General features: G+C 39.3%; 1 protein-coding gene across 1 annotated transcript in view; it reads right to left on the bottom strand.

Moving 5' to 3' along the window:
- The window catches only part of LOC122861994, a 52,306-nt gene that overhangs the window by 16,418 nt on the left and 10,129 nt on the right, over positions 1 to 25,759 (bottom strand). Inside the window, exons 3-4 of the mRNA XM_044167139.1 lie at positions 15,016 to 15,177; positions 12,261 to 12,327 (exon numbers count right to left, since the gene is read on the bottom strand). Coding sequence (XP_044023074.1) covers positions 12,261 to 12,327; positions 15,016 to 15,177 — 229 coding nt within the window. The remainder of the gene's footprint in view (positions 1 to 12,260; positions 12,328 to 15,015; positions 15,178 to 25,759) is intronic.

Raw genomic sequence — 25,759 nt, 5'->3', positions numbered from 1 at the left:
AATCACATATACCTCACATGACTGGTGACCATTTTCTAAAGCAAAGTAAGTTTTTATTTCATTGTTTTACCTTTCAGACAACCAGTAGGTTTAGCTCCTGCAGTACAGTATGCATATCAACAGGAAAAGCATAAACCTGGCTTGAAATGCTTGAGATACACAAGGTAGTCTTAATTTGGTTATTTATTTTGGAGGGTTAAAGTTATGTTATTGATCCAGGTGTGATCACAGACTGATACTCTTCCTTGGTGATGTGCTATTGCTTTGCAGATGCCAAAAAGCATTGCATTTATGAGCTACACTGTTGGGAAATCAAACCTAGAAGACTAAAAATAAGCAAACACAGACTTAAAAAAAACAAATTTAACAATGGTTGTTGTTTGCTGCCAACAGGTACAGGATAAGGCTGTTATTCTATATTTTTCAAGTCAACAAATCACACACCACCAGTATCTTAACAACAATAAATGCTTCTTTGCATTAGGTTTCTATGGCTACTATGTTCACCAACCACACACTCATTATTGAACCAAACAAAGTGTTCATATTCTGTTTATAATCTCATAATTCTCCTCTATTTTAAATATTCCACCAGCATAAATTACATCTTTCCCTGTTTTAGATTTATTTGTCAGCTGCACAAACAATTACTGGTCTGATGTTGCCATGCATGATAAACTAAGCAGCTAAAACACATTGATTCTGAATCAAATAATATCGATCATCTTGAATTTTTTTTTAATAGAGGCTTTGGCCAAGAAAGAACCGATCAGAAACCCCAGAGATTAGACCGAGCCTCTGTGTTTCATGAAGAAAACACATAAATAATTCTGATTGGTTATAACAGGCGACAGATTAATACATCTGGATAGAAATGTGCTGCATACCGAGAACAAAGGTAAACCATGGAGCCACTTGAGGAGATGCTTTGAGCAGGGCTGCAACTAACAATAATTTTTCATCATTGATTATTCTATTAATCAAACCTTCGGTTGAGATGTTATTTATTTAGTCTACAAAATATGAAAAATAATGACAAATGCCCATCAAAGGTTACTGAGTTTACAAATACGTTAAAAAACCCACCTCTGGGGAATTTTAGGAACAAGCTTTAAATGTCAATGTTTTAAAATATTTTATATATGTTGCTGTTTTTGATACCTTGTTATATATTTTTTAATAATGAAGTTAAACTGAAAGTCCCCCTATTTACCATTTATATGCAGTATATAAACATTTAATAAATGGTATTGTAACTGTAAGCAGATATAAGTGTTTATTAAGGTATTTATTTAACTACTATAACTCCTCATGTGGGCACCCATAGGTGGAGGCTGCTGTATAAACAGCTAACTAATGACAACATAGTAAAACACAGTTGTAATAATACAAAATGTCTTCATAGGAGGAGTTATAATTGCTGACAAATACTGTACATACACAAACGTTTGCACAATGCTTAGAAAATGCTAAATAGGGGGACTTAAAGTGTAGTGTTTACAGTATGAAACTGAGAAAACCAGATTTTCAGCTTTTCACGTTACACCTCACATTTTAGATTCAACACCTTGTCATGTTTCTTCCAAAAGATCACTGATGACTCCTCAACCACGAGGAGGATTAGTTAGGACTTAGAGCAGAACATTTTGCTGGACGGTACAGATAGAATTATTTACAACTCTATATCAATAAGGTACAATACGAGCACTGGCCCGTGGACTCCCAACAGAGCAGGAAGTGATTTGTCAGCATACAGGGTGAGAAGCTGGAGATGATGGAGAGCTAGAGGTTCACATTAACAGTAAACTGAACTAGAGTGATGACATGAGAGCACAAAAGTGAGCAGAGAAAACTCGTTCTCCTTTAGAAGGCTCAGACTGCAGCAAACAAGCAGCAGTGGTGGAAGAACTACTCAGATGTTTTACGTTACGTTTTAAGTAAAGAGTAGCAATGCCACAATGTAGAAATACTCTGTTACAAGTAAAAGTCTTACATTCTGATGTACATGAGTGAAAGTACAAAAAGTGTTAGCATCAAAATATACTTAAAACTGCAATAACTGATTTATTTAACTGATTTATTTGACGGAAACACAACACAACACAACACTGACATATCATCACCTTTTAAGTAGATATGGCCAACTTGTTAGCAAACAGTTGCTTATTTCCACTTCCAGCAGTTACAGAGCAACATTATAGTTCATTTGGAGTTGTGTTTCCGGTCTCCTGATGTATGTAAGTCCAATATTCACTTTCTTTTTTTACTCTGTTTTTGGTCTTCACCAATTCCTGAGGGAAATATCTGCTAAATGCTCCACTATGTTCATCAGTTAGTCTCTAACTGTGTTGGTGCTGAGCAGGTAGTGCACAGTGGGTTTTTAGAGCTTTTTCACTGAAAACGATGTTGTGAGAGCAGTGAGAGTGAACCAAAACAGTAAAGTTGTGGGCCGGACAGCTAAACAATGAGCTGCAACTCCCTATAAAGCTTCGTAACGCTGAGCAGAGCTGCAGATTCAGGTGATAATTCTCTGTAGGTCACATTGTCATTTGATACATTCTTATTATATAAATATAGATAATAGCCGCTTTAAAGTACCAAAAGAAAAATAACTCATTATGCAGAATGGTCCATTTCAGAATAATATATATTATATATATAATACTGGATTATAATTATTGATGCATTATTATGTACATCACTTTAATGTTGCAGCTGGTAAAGGTGAGGTTAATTTTAATTACTGTATATACTGCTGGGTAGCTTGTGAATTCCTCCCTGGGGTCAATAAAGTGTTAACCTATAATAAAACACCATAATTTATTTGTTGATTATATTTTGTATTATTAATCTGAATCTGCAAAGTAACTAGTAACTGAAGTTATCAAGTAAATGTAGTGGGGTAAAAAGTGCAATATTTGCCTCTCAAATGTAGTGGAGTAGAAGTATAAAATAACATAAAATGGAAATACTCAAGTAAAGTACGGTTGAAGATAGATACAAGTAGGATTAACACATTGGTAGAAAATACTTATTTATATCTTTGTTTTAATGTTTAATTGTTAATGTTTTAGCTGCTTCTGTTTCCTGCTTTACAACCAGATGTCCAAGATGATTGATAAATGTTAATGTTACTGTATTGTAATTCATGGCAGGACTGTGTTTAGTGTGGTGACACTTTCAGATGAAGTGGACATCACTCTTATTTGGAGGACAGTCATTGGGTAAGCCCTTGATTTCCTGCCAGTTCCAGGGCGGCTGTTAGTTAGCTGAACCTGCCAAAGACTCTTCTGAGGATTAAGGGAAACCATAACTTTCAGCACCACGGACAGCTCCGTCACAACTGAAGTACTACAGGCCAACATCTTCTAACAGAATTGTATTTGTGTAAAAAATAAGATAAAATACTATACATAAATAACCCATATCATATTAAATAGGCTATTATACAAGTAGTAGTTTTTGTAGTTTACTTTGTAGTTTTTGTTTATTACAGTCTGCATTCAGTCTGAATCTTTAAAATTTCATCTACTCTAATGCAGTCCGTATGATATATTTTGGGTACCGCAGACAAAAAGACTACCTGACTAACAATTGTATGCAAATATGTATTTTCTGCTTTCACCAGCACTGTCTCAGCAGAGGCTCAAAGATTAATTTGAACTCTTACTAAACAGTCTCACAAGCACAAACTTGTAACTAGTCCATTGCTGACATTGCATTATATTTCAGCCATGTGATTTTTTTTTTAGGTGAAGACATAATGTATTATTTCATCTATACAAACAGCTTCATCTGCAGCACTGTTTATCTACAGATCAAAACGTAGACGGTTTCCTCTTTATGCACAGTGAGTACGATTACTCCAATGTCATCACAACGTGCATCTGTCAGTTCCTCCAGGTTTTAATCCCTTGCTTTGCTCTTTATGAAATAGTTTTATTCTTCGCTGTTTTTCAGTTGACCTTGCCAGTTCGGGCCTCTCAGAACTTTTAATTACGTGTCTGATTTGATTGGAGCTGCTTGTGTCACTGCCTGTGTCACTGCCTGTCTGCCTGGACTGTCTTCTACAAAGGAACATATTTCTCCCTTGAAATGCCATTGCATGACATGACATCAAAAGAAATGGCAATCCCAATGAGGCCTGCCTCTAAAAATAAATAAATAAAAATCCCATACTGTCTCCTGCCATGAAGACTGATTTGCTACACCAAGGCTCTCTAATAGACAGACAATCGCTTTGAAAAGCCAACAGTTTTCAAAATCATTTTCACATGACTAGAAAACGTCAATGTGTGTGTACTGAATGAGAGGAATGATCCAAGATGGGAAGACATTTTAGGCTCTCGGTGTATTTATGGTATGACAAAGCAAGAAGGATAACATTGAAGCATCACAAATAATAGGCTGCAAATACCGCTAGACAGATGCTGTTGTAAATGGCACACAGTACTGAATTTCCTGCTGTGGTGATTTATTACAATTTTCACGCCTCACTGGACCACCACCATGCATGAGTTCAGAGAAAAAATTCATCCAGCAAATCTCCATTATCTACTGCAAATAAAAATATTCACTGTAGCTTCTGCTTTTAAAGGGTCAGTTCACCCAAATTACAAATTACTCATTGCAGTATCTTGTAGAGATGGGTACGGGTAATAGATTTATCAATTACTAAACGGACACGTACCTATCTTTTTTTCTTTCCCTAATCAATCTTTTTTCCTTCAGTATCTATCGATCGTGAACACACGCACAAGTATAGAAAAAAACGTGGATGTTAATGTGCATTGTTTGGTACACGTAGTGTATTGCATTCTAAAAATAATGAGCTCAAATATAATACAACATTTTTAAAGCGGGTTCGTATTATAGTCGAGGACTAGACAATTACGTATTAATCACAACACCAGATTTATTTTTGAATAGAAAGAGTACTAGTGTAACAGCGGCTCCTACAGAGAGTGTTGCATTATGGGTTGTTCGTATGGAAAGCAATTTGCATTAGTAACGTCTTAGAGATTTCTTGTTTAGACTACATTAAAATGCGTGTTAACATGTAGAGTTTTGTAGTATTGACACAAAATATTTCTACACGTTAACACAACAAAAATTGATGCCTTAACATGGCTTTTCTGGTTGTGGCCAATGAGGGACCCAGGTTCCTGTAACAATTGCGTAGACGCCCATATCAGAAATTTATGCGCATGGTACTTCCTTGCTTTGTTGTTCAACATCATTAATGCCACCTTGCTTGTGAATATGTATGAACACCTTCATTCAGGGTCCCTCATTGGCTGCAACTAGAAAAAATACGTTAAGGCGTAAATTTTTGTTGTGTCAATGTGTAGAAATGCTTCATGTTAATACGACAAAACTGGCTGCGAAAAACAGGAACGGCCGAATCTAGAGCCAGTTATTGATTTGTCTGTTCTGGGTTACTGTAGAAACCTGGCGGTGCAACATGGCGGCCTCCGTGGAAGGGGACCCGCTCTCTCTGTAGATATAAAGGGTTTATTCTAAGGTAATGAAAACACGATTCTTATTTTCAGGTGATTATAAACTGAAAACATACTTATAAATATTATATTCCATTTCTGCCAATATCTCCTCGTAAATGTTAAATACTGGACCTTTAACATGTATTTTAATGTAGTCCAAACAACAAATCTCTAAGATGTTACTTGCGCAAATGGCTTTCCATATGTTCGTAGCCTTTATGCTGCTACGCTAGCGAGTTTCTTCATGTCAATTTATAGTGTGACCTAACAGTGTTCAGGAAGCCCAGGTAAACCTATGGGAGTTTCTGAGACACGTGTAATGTGTTTTATTGTCAAGGAGGAAATAAATTCCTGATGAGTGAAAACGAGTCGACCGAATCATCTGTCAAGCAGCTGGAAGTATGTCATGTTTTGCTTTTACGTCTCAATCAGGGTCGTCTAATATTTGGGCCTTCTCATCTAACTCTTAGCATTAAAGTGAATAAACGTATACCACAAAATGTCATGACACATTTGCTGTTTTCAATAGAAATAGACATGAAAGCAGAATCTTCTTTTCCTTTCGGCTGTTCCCTTTCAGGGGTCGCCACAGTGAATCATGTGCCTCCATCTAACCCTGTCCTCTGCATCCTCTTCACTCACACCAATTAACTTCATGTCCTCTCTCACTACATCCATAAATCTCCTCTTTGGTCTTCCTCTAGACCTCCTGCCTGGCAGCTCCAACCTCAGCATCCTTCTACCAATATATTCACAGTCTCTCCTCTGAACATGTCCAAACCACCTCAATCTGGCCTCTCTGACTTTATCTCTGAAACATCTAACATGAGCTGTCCCTCTGATGTACTCATTCCTGATCTTGTCCATCCTCGTCACTCCCAAAGAGAACCTCAACATCTTAAGCTCTGCTACCTCCAGCTCTGCCTCTTGTCTTTTCTTCAGTGCCACTGTCTCTAAGCTGTACAATATTGCTGGTCTTACCACCGTCTTGAACACCTTTCCTTTCATTCTTGCTGATACTCTTTTATCACACAACACACCTGACACTTTTCTCCAACCGTTCCAACCTGCTTGCACTCGCCTCTTCACCTCTTTTCCACAGTCTCCATTGCTCTGAACCGTTGACCCTAAGTACTTAAAGTCCTGCACCTTCTTCACCTCCACTCCCTGTAACCTCACCGTTCCACCTGGGTCCCTCTCATTGACACACGTATTCTGTCTTACTGCAGCTAAGCTTCATTCCTCTGTTTTCCAGAGCAGACCTCCATCTCTCTAGATTTTCCTCCACCTGCTCCCTGCTCTCACTACAAATCACAATGTCATCCGCAAACATCATAGTCCATGGAGATTCCTGTCTAAACTCATCTGTCAGCCTGTCCATCACCAGAGCAAACAAGAAGGGGCTCAGAGCCGATCCTTGATGCAGACCCACCTCCACCTTGAACTCCTCTGTCACACCTACAGCACACCTCACCACGGTCTTACAGCTCTCATACATGTCCTGCACCACTCTAACATACTTCTCTGCCACTCCAGACTTCCTCATACAGTACCACAGCTCCTCTCTCGGCACCCTGTTGTACGCTTTCTCTAAATCTACGAAGACACAATGCAACTCCCTATGACCTTCTCTGTACTTCTCCATCAGCATCCTCAAAGCAAATACTTCATCTGTTGTACTCTTTCTTGGCATGAAACCATATTGCTGCTCACAAATGCTCACCTCTGCCCTTAGCCTAGCTTCCACTACTCTTTCCCACAACTTCATTGTATGGCTCATCAGCTTTATTCCTCTGTAGTTGCCACAACTCTGCACATCTCCCTTGTTCTTAAAAATTGGCACCAGTACACTTCTCCTCCATTCCTCGGGAATCCTCTCACTCTCCAAGATCTTGTTAAACAAACTAGTCAGAAACTCTACTGCCACCTCTCCTAGACACTTGTCAGGACCAACTGCCTTTCCACTCTTCATCCTCTTCAACGTCCTCCTCACTTCACTCTTGCTAATCTTTGCTACTTCCTGCTCCACACCAGTCACTTCTTCTACTCTTCGTTCCCTTTCATTTTCCTCATTCATCAACTCTTCAAAGTACTCCTTCCATCTTCCCATCACACTCCTGGCACCTGTCAATACATTTCCATCCTTATCTTTAATCACCTTAACCTGCTGCACATCCTTCCCATTTCTATCTCTTTGTCTGGCCAACCTGTACAAAGCCTGTACCTGTACAAGTCCTCATAAGCTCTTTGTTTGGCCTTTGCCACCTCTACCTTCACCTTATGCTGCATCTCCCTGTACTCCTGTCTACTCTCTTCAGTCCTCTCAGTGTCCCACTTCTTCTTAGCGAACCTCTTTCTCTGTATACACTCCTGCACTTCCTCGTTCCACCACCAAGTCTCCTTGTCCGCTTTCCTCTTTCCAGATGACACACCGAGTACCCTCCTACCTGTCTCCCTGATCACATTAGCTGTAGTGGTCCAGTCATCTGGGAGCACTTCCTGACCACCCAGAGTCTGTCTCAGCTCTTATATGTCACCCTATGTTCCTGCCTCTTCTGGAAGAAAGTGTTCACTACAGCCATTTCCATCCTCTTTGCAAAGTCTACTACCATCTGTCCTTCTGCGTTCCTGTCCTGAAGACCAAACCTGCCCATCACATTCTCATCACCTCTGTTCCCTTCACCCACAAGCCCATTGAAATCTGCACCAATCACCACTCTCTCACCTCTGGGGATGCTCTGCATCACTTCATCTAACTCACTCCAGAATTTCTCCTTCTCTTCTAACTAACATCTTACCTGTGGGGCATAACCACTCACAACATTGAACATCACCCCTTCAATTTCCAGCTTCAGACTCATCAACCTGTCTGATACTCTTTTCACCTCTAGAATATTCCTCACAAACTACAAACTCCTCTTTCAGGATAACTCCTACTCCATTTCTCTTCCTATCTGTCCCATGGTAGAACAACTTGAACCCTGCTCCTAAGCTTCTAGCCTTGCTACCTTTCCACCTAGTCTCCTGGACACACAGTATGTCCACCTTCCTTCTCTGCATCATGTCAATCAACTCTCTAGCCTTCCCTGTCATAGTCCCAACATTCAAAGTTCCTACTGTCAGTCCTACATTCTTAGCTTTCCTCTTCTCTCTCTGCCTACGAACACACCTTCCTCCTCTCCTTCTTCATCTTTGACCAACAGTAGTCCAATTTCCACCAGTACCCTGTAGGTCAACAGCACCCGTGGAAGTCATTTTCACGATTCGCATTTTTAATTTGGCATGTTTTACGTCGGATGCCCTTCCTGACACAACCCTCTGCATTTATCCAGACTTGGGACAGGCACAAGAAGACGCTGGCTTGTGCCCCCTTGTGGTTGCATTAGACATGAAAGCAGAATACACAGTGAAAATCAGTTGACTACAAAAAATGCCTTTTTATTTCACTATTTAGCTTGCCATGGGTCAATATTCTAGCAACTTGCTGCTGGTTCACCAATAACTTCACATTCCATTTGTCCAACTTCTTCCATTTGTGTGTGTGCTGGGCAGACAAGCCCTATGGATCAAATTTCTGATGAGATTACAATCCTCTTGAATCAAGATACTGTAAGTCATAAGGTTGGACCTCGCTGTAGAGCTGGCTCATCTTCTGGCTGATAAATCCTAAAGGGGGAAAATGCTCAAGGAACCTCCCAACCTGATGTGATTGGACAGCCGCTGCTGAGGTGACCAGAACAGCAGTTAGCCATAATAGTTTTCTAACGGGGTTGCATGGCAGGTAAGGCGAATTACTTTGGACATTGATTGCGCTCCCTGTCTTTGATCATGTAATTGCTTTTAGAGAGATGAGAGTGTTTCTGCTGCTTAACAGGTGTGTTCAAATCGATTATAGTAGATTTCTCATTTCTTAGACAAGTGACAGAGAGAGAGAGAGCAGAGAGTAAGAGTTGTGGTTGTATTAGACCATAGTTTATCATTGATCACTGTATCTGAGGATCTGAAGCTTGTGTATTTATTGATGTTTTGTCTCTCTTCCTGCCTCTCGGCTTTAAACTCCAGTCTGGCACTTTTCCAGTGATATTATATTCCTTTTCAATAGAGGCCAAGACTTCTCAGCATGGTTCCAAACACTTAATACAATAATTGATCCATATGTTTGAGTGTGTGGGTGTAGATTACATTACATTACACTCATTTGGCAGATGCTTTTGGCCATCTACAGTGTAAAAGCGTTTCAAAGTGGCAGACGTGTTTTTAGGTGTTAAGGGGTCGGGCAGTAAAAGTCCTGTTTAATTTTTGCATGTACAGTTTTAGGTGACTGGCAGTTTGGAGCACTTCACAGAAGCTTTCCTCGTTGAATCATCAGATGAGTGTGTTAAAAATGCAACCCTGTCTCGCAGAAACTTGACAGACCAGCAGCAAAAGCACTCTGGTTGAGATTAGGGACAGATTGTCACTTTGCTTCATGTCACTGTTGATTTTTTCAATATTTAACCATGACCAAGATCTTTCCCTTACCTTAACCAAGCGCTGTGAGTGCCTAAATATAATCATAAAAACACTAATCATGTTGCTATGAGTGGATATTGTAGGATAACAAATGAAATGCATTGTTAGTGAACATTTAGCACATATGTGCAGTATAAACATTTTGCGACTTGGCAAATACATTTTTGTTCTTCAAAAACGTTTCCTCAGGGTTGTGAAATATCAGTTTCTTTGATAAAAAGTCAAAGGTACAAGCTTATGTACATAAAAAAAAATATGGAAAGAAGTAAACTACAAGTCACATGAAGCATTTTGGGAAGAAACATCCAACCACTAATCTTAAAATCTGCTAGGTCGCCACTGATGGTGGGCTGAAGCTAAAGACTACACTTTGAAGAAACCGGATAATACATCAGTTTAAATGTGTTATCTGTCAGATTCTGGGTCATTTTCAAGCTACTTTTCAAATGTGACCTGCTGCAGTTTTTAGACTCAATTCTAATGTCTCTTTTCTCTTGGATTTGACAGAAAAGTAGAAAGTGCAGAGCTGAGGACACAGTTGCTGCCAATGACTTTTCCTTGGCTGTCTTTGTTCAACAACTGGTGTAATCTAAAAGGGAAAGAAGAAGAGTTTTGTGCAAAAGCAAACTGTAAGTAATGGTTTCCTAGTAACTACAGGACTTCATGTTCTTGAATAAATGATTCCAGTTCAAATTTTGGGTTACAAACTGTTTAGCTCTGTGTGTGTGCAAGTATGTGGCTGAGTTCACAAATCCCCATCACCTTTATACATCTTTTATGAGAGTCTTAGTGAGAACTCTGTAGCATGTACAGTACAGACACCTTTAGGATTCTGCACTTCTTGCTTATAGCAATACGAACAACCACAGCAGTCAGGAAATGTGAAAGCTCAGACAGTGAGGCTAAAAGTGTGACATCTGTGACACCTACTAAGTGGTGGCATCGTTTACTTAAAAGTGAGGTAAAGTAGTAATACCATAACAGAAAAAATACTCTTGCAAGTATATTCAAAACATTCAAAATGGTACTAACTTAAAAGTACAGCCAAAAAAAGAAGCCAATCAGCAAAATGTACACAAAGTATCAAATCAAAAGCACTCATTATGTACAGTGCCCCCTTTCAAAATGTTATATTATTATACATTCTACAACTGGATTATAATTACTGTGGCATGAATGTGTAAGCAGCATTTTTATGTTGTAGCTGGCTGAAGTGGAGCTAATTTTACTACTAAATGTACTGTTAGTAAATCACATGTTTTAGATCAAAATCTTATTCCGCAAAGTAAATTTATATGTCAAATAAATGTAGTGAAGTAAAAAATACCATATGTCCCTCTAAAATGTAGAGGAGTAGAAGCATAAAGCAGCATAAAATGGAAGTACAAGTTCCCCAAAACAATACTTAAGTACAGTTCTTGATTAAATATACCTAGTTGCTTTCCAACACTGCTCCTACTGTATAGGTGCAGTGCTATAGAAAAAGACACTTGAGGAGAATACTCATTTATACCCTATTTACAGCTGTGTAATTTACCTTACATCTTGCTTTACTTAGTACAGCATGATACATGTAAAAATACTTTTTCGAACATGTACTTAATTTAGTTTTAAAATGTGATAATGTGTAATTGATGCCCTGGATAACAATAATAACAGAAAATAAAATAAATGTAGGTTGTAAGTTGACATGGCTTTGATGGTTTTCGTGATTATTTCTTTATAGAAACACTAAGAACAATAAGATGTGATTCCAACACTAATAAAAATGACCACAATTAAATACAATAACCTTTGAAGGCCACTGTGATGAAGCTACTTGTGAAAGTTGTTTTTCATACAGTAACAGTACAGCAAATGGTTTCAGTTAACGGTTAATAAAACAAATATTACCATTTAACCCTGTCCCCCAACCCCTCCGAGTGTGGAAATGCACAAATGCATTGCTGAGAAAGTGCGTATATCAGGTAAAGGTTGCTTGATTTAAAAAGAAACATCTGGTAATATCAGTGTTTTGGTATTTGATCATCAGTCAAGCTGTTTCTTGTAGCTGTTTGTTTTGTCAGAGAAAATGATCTCTTGACCACAATCAAGAATATTTTGAACCCGAAATGTTTTCTTTCACCTGAATTTTCCAAATATATGATTTTGGTTGTGTTTGCGCGTTTATCAGTTTGTTGGAAACTGATATCATAGTTTCAGCATAGGGATGTTAAAACTGCAAACACCTCAGCAGGAGCCTCTTACCGTCCTGTGCATCTTGTCCTCCAAATCCTGGTTGATCCTCTGAAGAGCTGCATAGCTACTCTGGATCCTAAAAAAACAGAGCAGAATTATGGCCTGTTAAAAATGCAACTCACAACATATGATGACTAAAGAGTGTTTTACTGTTCATACAGCTGAATAAGCACCAGTAATCGCTACATAAATTTAGACAGAGAAGTAAATAAATTACTGGATCAGGGCACCAAGGGAGACTCTCGGAGGGGATTTGCAGGATATTTTAAGTTCTGACTCAGATTTAAAGATCACTCAGGATAAAAATCTGCTGAGCCAAAACACAGTAAAAAGGGTTGATGATATGTTATTATGTGATCATAAAAAACTTTAAATCCTTAAATATTTTATGATAGAAAATCTGTAAATGTGCATAAGCAGAGCCGTAGCTCTGACTCTGCAGCTGAAGACTTCTCTTTAAATTCCCTTTCTTCCTTTTGTTCCTTTCTTCATGACCTTCTCCTCTTTCCTCTCCTTTTATTTAGCTTGTCACTATTGCTCTTTGGTAGACTTCCAGTGCATTTGTGAGCATAATGGAACAGGACCTCGACTCTCTATTTGTTAACTTGTTCCTGGTGTTTTATCATGTCACCTCTCAGTTCAGTATCACATTTTCACATTAGCTCTTGTGGCCTAAAGAGAGTGTTGATAAACCAGCATTTATGGCTCCATTAACCGGACAGATATGGAGAGTGTGGGCAGTGGAGACAAAAAGCAAAGACAAATCATAAAACAAAGACCTGAAAGAGATTTAAGCGGGTACAATGGCACTGGAAGAGAGTGGTTTACTGATTGATGAAGAGCAAACAAAACCGGTCATTACGAGCACCATAATGCTGTTACTCATTTAAGAGGAACATAAGACCTGAGTCTGTCAGGCAGCACTTTCTGTCGTCAACCAATCATCCATATGGTTAAAATTAGGAAGAGGGGGTTGGGATTGGGTTCTGCCAATCACAACAAAAAAATATGGATTTGTGCAGCATCCATCACAGAGGATCAGACTCAGGGCGAGAAAGTCCCCTGGGCACAAGCAAATGCGTGGTCCACCAGGCGGCCATACTGTCTGCTTTCCAAGTTTTTGACCAAAGACAAGTTTCAAGTTTATTTAAACAGCATGTGAATCATATTTATTCATACCATGGCCACAGAGAACATTCTGTTCTGTCTGACCAGAAGGTTTGCTCTATTTGCAGAAAATCATTGCTCTGGGGTTATCATCACGCTGCTAAAATGAAATGAAATACTTGGAAGGCCACTCATGTAATTGTTACTGTGCTACAGCTTCTTTTACATGTTGAAGTAATAAATTAAGATTTATTCCAAATTTGTCAAAGATGCCAAAACAATGTTTTTATTTAAGGAGTATATTGCCCTAAAGTATGAATGAATGCATTGCTGGCAAGAGGCCCTGGCATAAGTGGGACGATTCACTTCATCACATGCAATGAAAAATATGTACTCAGGAGAGGCTGTTATTTTTCTTATACTTCATCAAGTATGTGTAACAATCATCATACAAGTTCCATATACATATACATACATATACATATACACAAGTTCCATGTATTTATGTATACATGTACATAAATGTTAATTAGCTAATCAGATGACCACAGAAATAAGGTTAATTGGTGCGTCCAACACCTTGAGGAAACAGCAACCCTATTGCCTTACAAGAACCTGAATACTGGATGATTCTGCAAATCCCAGATTACAGTAAATGCAATGTTTTCTCAAATTCTCCCTTTTTACAATATCTGCACATGGCAACTACAGTATGGTTAAGGTCAGAGAAAGGGTTAGTTTTAGGAAGCAATCATGGTTACAGTTAATAAAAAAGGCCAAAGTTCATTTCAGGTCTGTAACAGGGCATGAACTCTGGTCTCCTGCAGATACACTAGAGGGCACACTACTTCCTGCGCTGAATGTGTGGAATCGTCCAATATGGACTTAATTACTTGGGATACTGGGCTCCAAAAATGGCATATTTGCTGAAAAATGCTGAGAAAACATCACGTTGTCAAAATCTGTGAAAGAGACAAAAGGTGAGCAAAAATATCAATATTTATCATAAATGGGAATCTTTTTTCATCATACATAAAGGATCACTTCAAAAACGATGTATTATGGAATAATATACAAAAACCTGAGCAGTCCTTTGACAGGACTAATGGGGTCAGTATGTTTTTACTGGCTTGTCGGATCGTCGAACACCGTCTGAATCCCTTACCCTCACACCTCTCCGATGTCAGAATTGGGGGGGGGGTACGTCCCTTTTTTGTTCTTCACACAACTACCTCCCATCACTTGTTGTTTATACAGACGAGTGCAACACTTTGAGGAAACACTGCCCAAAAGTGTGTGCTGTTATCCCCATTTGAATGATTATTGCCCCTCTTGGTTTATCTCGCCATTGAGTATGGCTGTTAGAAACAGCTTTAAACACTTTAGCCTTTAGATGTGGTTGGACAACACATTGCATGAGGTAGTTTGTATACTTCATTGCATGAAGTATACTTGAAACGGCCTTAATGTTGCCCATGAGTACCACTGTCATGGCCTTTAAATTGTATGTTACAGCATGTGAAAACACTCTTCATCTACCCCCTTACCCAAATTTCCTTGACATCACAGGACGACTTTGGTGGGTTTGTTTCTGGTGGGGTATTGCATACATAGAAAGGCAAGCTGCCCACAGAGTCAATTCCACATGCACACACACCTGCGTAGTTTCTCTGTAAATTTCTCCAGTTCCTCCTGGGCCCGGCGCAGCTCTGTCTCGAGGTACTGCCGAGTGGAATCGAACTCTGTCTCCACCATCTCTAGTTTGTGGGTGGTGTACGACAGGCGCTTACGGAGGTCATCTTTGTGGTCGTGGAAAGAGCTGAACATGCAGCAGAGAGAGTTTAGAGAACAGGATTTGAGACAAGACAGTCACAACACTGATGTACTTCCATTGCTTTCAGAGTGTGTCAGATTCATAGAGCCAAGAGAGAGAAAACAGAAAAAGTAAAGTGTGTATGTGTTTGTGTGAGAGGGAGGGAAAGGGGTGAAGTGTAGCTGGAGTGTAATTCAGTTTCAAGTGAGAGAGGTCCCAGGCAGGGGGAAGGCAGTGAGGCACCAATGGGGAGGAGGAGATGGATGGAGGAGGAATATTAATCATTTCTCATTCACAGGGAGGGAGCAGAACTGTGAAAGGAGCTCCCATCGGTGTAATGGTGAATTCCTTTACACAGCCCCCCTATCGAATCCCTGAAAGAATAGGAAAGGATTTTTACCCCAGACAAAGACCATGGGTGATTCATAGAAGAAGAGGTGAAAATATAGAATGGACCATGACTTTGTGTGTGAGTAAGCTTTAAAAGAGAAAGAGCATGAGAAAGAGTGAGTGAGAGGCCAGAATAGCACCATTTCAACACCATCAACAGTAACAACGCGCAGGGAGCAATATTTTGGATGTGCGTTTGATGCAGGTTTGAGTGTGGGGGACTAAAAAACACACAGACAGCACTGACTGAGGGAATGGATGTGGTAATGAAAGGCTAGAGATGGGGAGCAGGGGCAGTGTGCGCTCTGGGGGATTTAGCATTTTGCCAGACTGATGGATACTTGGCTCACGGAGAGGTTCAATGGCTCAGCGCTGCCAGCCAGCAGGCGCAATGAGTGCACCTCCAACCACCTCACCTCAGCCCAGAGCCTCAATTAGTAAGCTGGCAGTAAAGAAGGAGAAAATGGTGTCCACAGAGAGACTTATAGACTGTGTTGTGTCAATACGTGGGTGGGGCAATGAACTACCTTTAATGTCTGGGTACTTGGTTGAAGATCTACACTAATTAAGCTTTCATCACGCAGTAAGAAGTCAGTATATAAGTATCCAAGCAAAAATATCCCTGGCATTGGAATAGCAGATAAACATCTGACGTTGTACAAAAACAGCCCCTGTATGCACCATTTTTTTTAAAGAAACAGATCAGCAATTTGAAAAATACGGTTATTTGATTTCTTTGTGGAAGTGTAGTGTAGTGATTGATACCACTCTCATCATCTGTTTGTTAAAAGACATAGTTCAACATTTGGGATTCACTTTATTGCTGTTTTATAGCATTAGATAAGAAGATTTATGCCACTCTCATTGTCTGTACAGAGCTGGAGACAGGAGACAGGAGACATTTAGCTTAGCTTAGCAAAAAGACTAAAAGAAGGGGGAAATTTCTCTGGCTGAAGTTAAAAAAATATACCCACAAACACCTCTAAAGCTCACTAAGTAATATCTTCTCTCTCGTTTGTTTGTGGTTTTACGAGGAGTTACATGCTGTAAACAACAGCTAGGAGTGGAGCAGAAACGCTGCACAGAAATGCTGGCCTCAAAAACAGTTTGTAACAACTATGTAACTGGTTTTACATTACTGTTTGTGTACAGATTAAAAAAAACATACAACATATTAATTAGGGAGCTTTTGAGGTGTTGGTAAGCGCATTTTTGAATTTTGGTAAGAGGCAGGCAGGCTGTTTCTCCCGATGTTAAGCTAAGCTTATCGCCTCCTGGCTCTATAGCTCTGTACTTAGTGCATACACATGTGAGTGATCTCAATCTTCTCATCTAAATCTAGACAAAAGAGTGAAAACTATTCCTTTCAGTACAGAGCTGTATCAGATTGTTGTTAGCCTAGCTTAGCATAAATACTGCAAGCAGGGGAAGACCTATCCTAGCTTTAGGCAAAGTGGATATGCCAACCAACACTTCTAAAGCTTTCCAATTAACGTTTTATCTTGCTTGTTCAACCTGCACAAAATATATGTAGATGTGAATGTAAAAATGCGTGGTTGTAGGGGGAGTTGAGAGGGAGCAGTGACTATGTGCTGAATCCCAAAGACTTGTTGTAATGAGGTTGCCATATAGGCCATATCTGGTAACTTGTGCTGTAGCCAGATACTACTGAGACATTCTAGGCAGATGAATGAACTGTTTTTCATCTTCAAATATCACTCTTGCAAAGAAAGCAAATAAGTGTATTCCCAACATCTTAAACTATTCCTTTATAAATGTTTGACAGACAGACTGATAAGTCATTTGAAGAGTATCCAACATGATGAGGCTTCACGTTCGGCCTACTCTGCTGGCCTGGCGCTACAACAAAACAAAATCTTTACAACCTCTCCACGGTCTAACAGCTGCAAGTGATGTGGTAAAATCATATGGCAAGGAGCCAGAGAGCTATTGTAAGTACATGTGAAAATTGCTCTGGGCTCTTATCACTATGTAATGCCAGTTTAATTAAGTCTGAGCTCACAGTCATTGATTTTTTTTTTAGGGTAAGACTGTTGTTGGTAAAATGCAGGGCAGTGTTAACTTGAATGTAGATGTCACCTGATACATGACAAGAGATATGAAGATGAATGATGGGAATGAATAGATGCTACATTATGTTTTTAATGGCTTTTTAATGGTCATGACCTCCCAATGAGAATCCATTTCCATTAGTCAAAATGAATTAAATGGATTCCCTGATAATGAGGCTGATGTTTAGAGTTTAAAACACTCCCCAGACTGACTCATCTTACCTTCTTTTCTGATGTTTGCAACCATTTCTCTGTGTTTTGAGAGCAGTTTTGCCAATATATATCTTTTTCATATTTTTCTCTCTGCCTCGGCTCTCATGTGTGTATAGCTGATGCCTCTGCTGCTGCTGCTGGTCGGCTGAATGTTGAAGCCAAGTTTGAACTCTAACCACAAACCAACAGTCAAAGCTCTAAGTCTTGCCTGGGGAGGCAGATAGGAGTTGGCTATCTGTGATGACCCTGGCAAGAGAGCAGAGAAAAACAGCTTTGAAGTTCCACAGATTTAGCAGCACATTTAGTTCTGTTGACTCCGGAGAAAAACAGAGATTTTGTGTGTATTCAGAAAATGAGCCAGTTTGGTATGACGAAGCAGAGCTGGGGGATCAATTAGATAAGTCCAGTAAACAAACTTAAATAGTATGCAATACTTTAAATTATTGAACCTTCAGATGAACTTTGCACTTCCTATTGAAAGATCAATGCACAAAGACCTTTTAAGCTATTTCCCATAATTCTATAATCCAAACAAATACAATACTGAATGTAGAAAGATGAATAATATTTCTGTTACCTGAGCCTCCTTTTTCATCATTACCCTCTCTTAATGGAAACAATTGAATGCAGCCACCACAATCTGCAGGACCCTATGGAATGGTGAGTTATTGACCAGCTGACCGCAGAGGTTATTCCTTAATAAATCAGTGTTATGATGAATGCGCGTGTGTTTCCATTTCCATCCTTCATCACTGTTCTGCAGTGCTGGGGCTTGAACTCAGATCTCCTGCACCGTAAAAACTTAATAACCTGCCACTAGCAAGCATAAAATGCCAGAATAAACTTTTCCAGTTGTACATCTTTCTTTATGCAGCTGCATTTGATGAATCTTGCTTATATCAGTGCTCATAAGCTTTCAATGTGATGTTACAAATAATAAAATGTCCAATAATTGCAATTATTTATTAAGAGGAAAACAACTGAGCCTTTGCTAGAGCCCTCCCCTGAGCATGGTCTCTCAAGCTTTGGATTTCTCTGCATGTTGAAGCAGTGAGAATTGGGCTATAGTAAGAGATACTCTGTATTGTCCAGCTAACTAGCTTGCTGCAGTAATCGAGTGTTACTTTCAAGGCCAGGAGCATTTAATTAGCTAACTTGTGTGGTTACATTTATGTTAAGGGCCCATTCATAACTAGTACATCCACTGTGTAGTATTTCCCTGCTGTGTGGAAGCTGGTCCTGGATGCTATCAGAGTTTAACGTTAGCGGCTCTGTCATGTTATATTTTATTGGATTTTGGTTAGATTTCACTCCAGCAACAGCAGTCAAACTCGTTATCCGAGGTAGCGTCATGTTTGCCAAACACATCGGTTAGTCCTCACCCTAAAAGCCTTTTTTCTTGTAACATTAAAAGTGAAATATACTTTCTGAAAATATATACAATCAAGAATAAATGTAACATCTGCTTTGCTTTTCCAAGTATGTATTTGTGTTGAACACAAAATAACAATCTGATCTTACATTTTTTCTTATCTTACGCAATACAAGAACAATGCTGTCTCTTTATTTCCATGTCTCATGGATCATCAGCTGGTGAGGGTGCTAACTTATTACCTTGGATTAGCTTTGGCCTCAGTCTCTTTGCATTTTATCAGGTATGTAGCCATCATATGCATATTTAAGACCTTTTTGCAGGCTTTTTGTTGGGCTAGAAAAAGTCAGGTAGTGACAAAATCTTTTAACCAACTACACAGTTTTAGTGTTAGCATTAGCTTACAATAGCTAGCTACTCCTGATAGAATCTGATTGTAGCAGTCGTCTTTATAGCTGTACGCAGTCGTCAACTAGAAAAGAGAAACCTGCTTTTGTCTTCTTCCATATGAAATTGAAGACACGTTTCAAAAATTAGTAGTAGTAGTAAGTAGTAAATCTGCTACCACTGTCATTGTAAACTGCATTATGTGCTGTAAAAGGTTGACAGGCATCGCAACAGTAACTAAAGGAGCACAAACATATCAATAAGTCCATATATTTGCCTTTTAAAAACTACTATGTCTTGTCCTTAAGAGCCAAGTAAGCATAAATGCATGGAGACAGGGGTTGCCAGCAGTATAACTTTTATCAGTCCCAGCAGAGCGGCAGGGTAGCAGTTCAACAACAATGAATGTTTTGTCGCCTGCCGCCACTTGTTATGGCACCACTACTTATTATTTTTAATCTCCCCTCAACACTGGTTCAGGAAACAATGGCAGTTTCTGAAAACACTGCTGCTATAGCTGTTTTTCTTATCTGCAAGTCTCAGAGGGAGAGAGAGAGAGAAATAAGACAGAAATAGTTGCTGAATTGGTAAGAAAGTGCAGTTGTATAGAATCTATCCTCACATGCACAAACATAAACACACACCTCCCTGTAGTGCATATGAAGTACTGTACCCTCACTGTATCACAACACCTCCCCCAGGGGGATAAACAGCAGATCTTGGTGCCTCAGGTGTTGTTTGGCAAGGTAAACACTATCCACATGAAGGCACAAATCTAAGTCCTCAGAGAACCTCATGATAGGCTTACTGCTGCTGTTTCTACACTGCCAGAGAAACTCAAAACAGCAAAAGATATGTAAATCAAGCACCCTTTCCTCTCTATAGTGTATCCTCCTCAAGTATTAAGAGGAGTCTATTGTGTGGACGGAAACAAGAGTAAACCATGTTTACCTTTCCCCATGTGTTACAACTTTTCATAATGATCAGACAATGCACACTACAAGGAGTACAACAAATGGTTGTTGTAACGCTGCAGACTATAACCTACTTCAGACAGCTTCCACCTCCCACTTTGCCTGTATACTTTTCCTCTTTCATGAGAATGGCTCCAGTAGCAAAAAATTTAGAAAAAACAAAACAAAAAAACCTTAATCCAAAACCAACTAAAGGTCACAACCAGCCAGCATCCATCTTGGATCTACAATGGGGAGCCCTTATGGTACCTGCAGGTTGATTTACTAGTAATGAGCCATGGGAGGTGAGCAAGGTAGAACTACTGCCTGCCAGATATACTATTCACAGCGACCAAATGAGCATATTAAACTTTAATGGCCACAGTGCCATCCCTCCTGAAGTCTGTTATTAAGTGAGAAGCACACAGAGACACAAGCACCTCATCTAATATAAACAGTAAACCTTCAAATTCCAGCTTAGAAGATAACTCTGCAGGTGTTACTTTTGTTGTTTTGGCCATCATTTCTATTGGTTGTGATGACATTGTAGTAACCAAAGTAATTGCTGAGATCTGGGAGCATGGTGAAATGAGACGTTAGAAGATAGGACAGGTTGTAAACAAGCCAACAGTTTCGCAAACTTTTCTAAACCACTTTCAACAAGTCCTCCAAACAAAAAAAAGATAGTTTGTTAGTGCCTTCCAAAACTGTAAAAAAGACATTGATATGACAGTTTTCTGACCTGCCACAATGTCCAAACTAAGTATTACAGGTCAAAGCTGAACCTGGACATCTGTCTGGGAAGCTGTGATGGATGATTTGGGTAATAATTTTACCGTTTGCTTTTGTTTTCTCTTCCAAATAAGTTTGGCTAACCTGGGGGATTGTGTGATTGTCTGACTGACCATGCTTCTTGCCCCGTTTGACTTATTTTTAGCAATGCCGCTGCATTCCCAGACATTAGCAATTAACTTGGTGAGTAGCACATTGTTATTACTAATAGGAATGATGGCCAAAACTACAAAAAAGGACTAGAGTTGTAATAAACCAGAACTATTCCTTCACATGCATCTCAACTGCTGCGTAACTCAAAACGTTGTGACTCAAACAGCCTAAAAGCCAAAAGAGACCAAACATGAGCAGAAGTGGTGATCATTAGCAACATTATCTTACAATTTTTGAAACTTTTTTCCCTTGGTGTGATCTACCACAGTGGTTGAGTCTTTACTTGAGAGCCATGTGTTGTGTATTTCTTCTGACGCAAGACTCCAGAAATACAACAGTCTCTTGTGCATGCTCCACTACCTGCGGCCAGAAAACACAGCTCTGTGGATTAAGTCACCAGAGCAATGATGATGACTAGTCAACACAGTTTGCTGCCTGAAGACAACGAACTGCATCTGAGGAGTGATCCCCGCACTGTTTATCTCTTCTTTAGTTTCTATCTACATATCAAAAGAGACTCAACCTTAAGTGGGTGAGATGGAAGAATTTGCTGGCCTTGAAACTAATAAAAATATATAAAGCACACTAACTTATAATAAACGGCTGAAATATCTGTTTTATTTGAGCTTGAATCACATCATCTAAAAATGTCATTGAAAACATTTGCATTGATTAACTGTGGTTGTGATAGGGGTCTAAATCAGGAACTTGATGTACAGTAACAGACAGAAGTATCCTGACCATGCTGCTGCAGGTGATGTCAAACACAGTTCAGGGCCAGACAGCAAATGTTTAAATTCATGGTCTTTGGAACCATAATGCTGTCTTCAAACACAAAAAGCTCCTGGGGATAAATGAACAGATAATGAATAGTTTCCCCTGCTGCGTTATGACTCATCAAACTCCCTCCAGCTCCTTCATGTATCCTTGGCCTTGGCCTTAAACGGTACATCAGTCATAACAATAAAGTTTTATTTGTGTGAGTAGAAGAGTGTGTGTGTGTGTGTGTGTGTGTGTACGAAGCTTCAGAGGAAACAGCAAGTGTTCAATCAATTTTGACAATTTGTAGGCATATTTCACACTCTTCCTGATCAGATCAGGTCACATCAGGGGGCCACAGCAGGAGTTGCAACAAGGGATCTTTCCCATATAACGCTGTAGTGTGTGTGTGTGTGTGTGTGTGTGTGTGTGTGTGTGTGTGTGTGTTGCGCAGTTCAGGGCTGGTGGGCTCTCTGTGCTTTTGTGTGTTTGTGGTTAAAGGATGGGGTTCACAATTTTTCAAGTCAAGGACATGAGCGCATTTTGTACTAAAAAGATACCTACTTGATTTGACTAATTCAGAAAGTGGAAGCTTCATATTAGCTTCAGCTGAGCTTTTGAATATGTTTTTATACAGAACAAAGATTATAGATTTTGTCCCCCATCACTTACAATGAAATCACTGTAGGAAAGGAACTTTGAATGTCCAGTATAAACGGGGAATGATTACAGCAAGCAGCACCGGTTGCAATGTTCATATGGCCACCTGTTGATTGTTTAAAGACAGACTTGAAAAATTGTGAACCTATCCCCTTAAGTTAACAAATAGGCGTAAATTTACCAATAAAATAAACCCCTGATTAGTGTGTTAATTTCTTTAGTTGACAGTCCTCAATAAGTGAGTCCATACCATCTCACAACAGTCTCTTTAAGCAAAGTAACATAAAAACCATTTTGCCTCTGGAAAAGCTTCACATAGCAATAGACTGTGCTAAACAACAGAGAAGCTTTAGACGTACTGCACTTTAAATGGGGAGTAAATTGCAGCCCCATCTGTAACTTACTGCTGCCAAACCATACTTTCTACAGTTTGGTACTGGCAGCTCACAGCTCATCATAATCCAATTCAAACCTCCTTTATTATGTTGCATAGCACAATATATCTTTGCATTGACTGGATCACCATCTGTCACAGCACAACATAAGATGCTGGATCTGACTGGTCCATCATGACAGAGGCTAAACAACAGGTTTAATTGTCAACTTTACACATTAAATTGCTGGACTACTCTTTAAAGTGATCAATTCTTCCCAACTTTCTGGCAGTAAATTGGTTTCTGAAAGTGTAAGCAGGGAAATCGAGTTTCCTTTAAAGGTTAATGTATTAAGAAAAACCTGACTGACAGGAGAAACGATGGTTTGTTTAAGCAGGTTTCATAAAGTTTTTTTAAAGCTCCATAATAAAAGTAAAGCTCTTTGCAGTTTTCAGTCTCTTTCAGGTCACTTTTTTGGATCACAGGTCTGTATGATTGAATCCCTCCGTATAAGACTGAAGGCAGTCTTGTCAAACAAACAAGCTCCCAAAAGTTGACTGTATGCTACCTGCCCAGCATGAAATGATGGAGAGTTAAGTTAAAGTTTGTTCAAGCTTCACATTGATGATTTAGACAACTAATTACATAACCCCACAAATGAAACAGATTCAAATGTAAACCTTCTTTTCTAGTTTATAGTGTCCTGACAAAGTATCAGGGTTCAGATCGGTTGATTTCATGCAATTGTTGAACTTGGTTTGGGTTTGGGTTTGTAATTTATTAAGAAATTTCTCTCTTTACCTCTTTGAATTTGCTGATTGTATGTGTCAATGCATGTAATGTTTTGCAAGTAGATATATAAAGTCCAGTGGGAAAGAGACACTCAGTAATGGATGAAATAAAGACAAAATATAGCTTCGGATCATGGGTTGTGTTTTAGTCTCAAATATGGCAGTACCAGTTGGGTTCAGTTGGGTCTCGTTTGGGCTCTGGTATTTAGGCCCATGAACAACTCTAGCCACTGTACTGACAGTGAAAAAGCAGTCAGCAGGAGATCGGCCTTGGGCTAAACTTCATCTTTTTTCTGTGCTGCTCAACAATTCTGTCAAAATATAAAATAAATTCTACCACAAATGTTTTCTGGAAAGACTACATACTTCAGAGAAAGAGCTTTAAATCACAATTCCCCTTCAATTCAACAAGCTTTTTCAGAATTCCACTTCTGACGAGGTTGAAGAAGATACTAAGAAAGAGCAGAGAATTACATACAGGGGCGGATTTGAAACACGGATAATGCAGGTTCAGCTGAACCAAGTTGTTTCCCTGAATTTCACTTTTATCTTTATCCCTAACATAGAGGTACATCATTATGTTCAGAAAATATTCCTTTTCCGTTTGTTTATTACTAAAGGATGAAAAAATCCTTCATTGTCTGCTGGAGATCAACAAAAATATTTGCCAGATTACCTTCTGGGCAACAACTTGGACAATGTAATAGACTTCAGATTCATCAGGTCAAATGAAGTTCAAGTCACCTATAATTCCAAAGATGTTACCCTTATCAAGAAAAACAACTCCAACCCTCCTAAATTGAATTCCTTTTTTAGCCGAGGGCGCAATACTCAATACAGTACCATAAATTTTGACTCCTATTTTTACAATAGCTGCCTGGTAGTACAAACAATGGTGGTTAAAAAAAGGTGAAATTAATAAACTTGATAAAGATTTTATGTTTCATATTGCTGTTCCTGTATGTATTGACAACATGTCTTCTTTGTCTCTCTTTCAATCTGTGTTTCTGGACATAAGTAGACTCCAGAGCTACACAGTGCTGCAGGCCAGCAGTTCACTGTGCTCTTCACCCCTTCATAACCTTTCAAACAAGCAACAATACTCAGACACACACACACACACACACACACACACACACACACAGAGAGAGATAGAGAGAGAGAGAGAGAGAGAGAGAGAGAGAGAGAAAGGTAGTGTACTGAAAAAATGATTCACACAATTCATACGTTTGTGTGTTAAGACCACAGCCTGAGTTAAGATTCCTCCATTGTTAAAATTCTGGGAAAGAGAGTTCAGTCCTCACTGAGGTTGCCACGACAACACAGTCGTGACATACCTGTGCTTCCAGCCTGGCGGAGGACAAGAAGTAATCGCCTCACAGACTATTGAGATACAACACTATGTAGACAGAGAAGTGTTTTAAAGATTTATAAAGCAACTACTCCTGATGGTTTAATAGTTAATATTTATGTTTGGTGTATATTGTATTTTGCTCATACCGTAGTACTCTAGTTTTTAGCCATGCCAGCGGCATAGCTCTAAGGATGGCAATGTCGGTCTGTCGGTCTACCAGTTTGGTCCAGACTGAAATATTGTACTATTGGATGAACTTTGGTACAGACATTCATGTCCACCTCAGCTTGAATTGTAATAACTTTGGTGATCCCTTAA

Source organism: Siniperca chuatsi, linkage group LG15, assembly GCF_020085105.1.
Source record: "Siniperca chuatsi isolate FFG_IHB_CAS linkage group LG15, ASM2008510v1, whole genome shotgun sequence".
Classification (NCBI taxonomy): domain Eukaryota; kingdom Metazoa; phylum Chordata; class Actinopteri; order Centrarchiformes; family Sinipercidae; genus Siniperca; species Siniperca chuatsi.
Note: the sequence above shows the minus strand (reverse complement) of the source record. Positions and strands in the feature narration are given on the sequence as shown.